Raw genomic sequence first — 1,127 nt, 5'->3', positions numbered from 1 at the left:
TTTACCAACAAAACTTTCAGCGCTAGCTCGCAATTACAGTGGGCATAAACATCTGAGTGCCGGAGTTCCATGCAGCAACTGTGTTCATTAAATACTTTAAACCGTTACTTCCGAAAACTTCAAATATGAAACTGAAACTGCTGCAGATGCAAATATAATTTTTCTGCCCGAAATAAATATTTTAAACATAAACATCTTTTGGCAAATGAATGAAGAAAACGTGTTTCAATTGAATCTAGTATTTATATTTCGAGCTAGTAAATCATAACAAAGTGAACTAATAATAATCAACAAAGCGCCAACTCAGCGTTCAATTAGAAACGGCGTCTGTAGACAACGCGACGAACGGTCTTGTAGCGGTAGCCCGATGGAGGAAGATATGTGTTCTGTGGTGGGGCAATCGGCTGAGATTGAACCGCTTCATGGATTGGAGCTGGTGGGATGTAGGTGTTTTGTGGTGGTGCAATAGGCTGGGATTGGATTGCTTCATGGATTGGAGCTGGTGGGAGGTAGGTATTTTGTGGTGGTGGTGGTGGTGGTGGTGGTGGAGGAGGTGGAATGTAGGTGTTCTGTGGAACAATTGGTTCCGATTTCATTGCCTCATGCACTGGAGCTGGGTAGTTGTAGCCCTGGGATGGCGGTGGTGGTGGTGGTGGAGGTGGTAAGTAGGTATTTTGTGGCACAATGGGTTCCGATCGAATTTCTTCATGTACTGGTGCGGGATAATTATAACCACCGCCGAGATGGGAGACGTCTGCAGCAGCGCAAGCCAATAAGGCGAAGGAGACGGCAACGAAGAATTTCTGCATGCAAAATAGAAAACAAAAAAACGAAATTAAAATTTTAAATTTGAGACACAAACACTCGTTAACTAATCACAATCAGCGAATACGAAATCACTGAATATTAGATTACAAACAAACTGTTAGGATTTTCGGTTTATTTTTTTATATATAATATATATTTTTTTTTTTTGTTTTGAATTTTTCTTCTTTTCTTTTCTTTTTGATAATTTTGTATTATCATTCGTTTATTTACACACCATTTTTGTTGATTTGTCGCGATGTTTACACCACAACGATTAAACTTTGACGATATCTCAGTTGACCATTGATGGCGTATTTATA

General features: G+C 39.5%; 1 protein-coding gene across 1 annotated transcript; it reads right to left on the bottom strand.

Annotated features, from left to right (window-relative positions):
• Positions 1-308: 308 nt before the first annotated feature.
• Positions 309-1,127, bottom strand: LOC129240779 (uncharacterized). The gene is made up of 2 exons (XM_054876760.1): positions 1,043-1,127; positions 309-803 (listed from the first exon to the last, which is right to left on the bottom strand). Exons 1-2 carry the CDS (start codon positions 1,043-1,045, stop codon positions 315-317), a joined length of 492 nt encoding a protein of 163 aa, XP_054732735.1. The 5' UTR covers positions 1,046-1,127; the 3' UTR covers positions 309-314.

This window comes from Anastrepha obliqua, chromosome 3 (assembly GCF_027943255.1).
Source record: "Anastrepha obliqua isolate idAnaObli1 chromosome 3, idAnaObli1_1.0, whole genome shotgun sequence".
Taxonomy (NCBI): Eukaryota; Metazoa; Arthropoda; class Insecta; order Diptera; family Tephritidae; genus Anastrepha; species Anastrepha obliqua.
The sequence above is the reverse complement of the archived record's forward strand: the minus strand, read 5'-3'. Positions and strand labels throughout refer to the sequence as shown.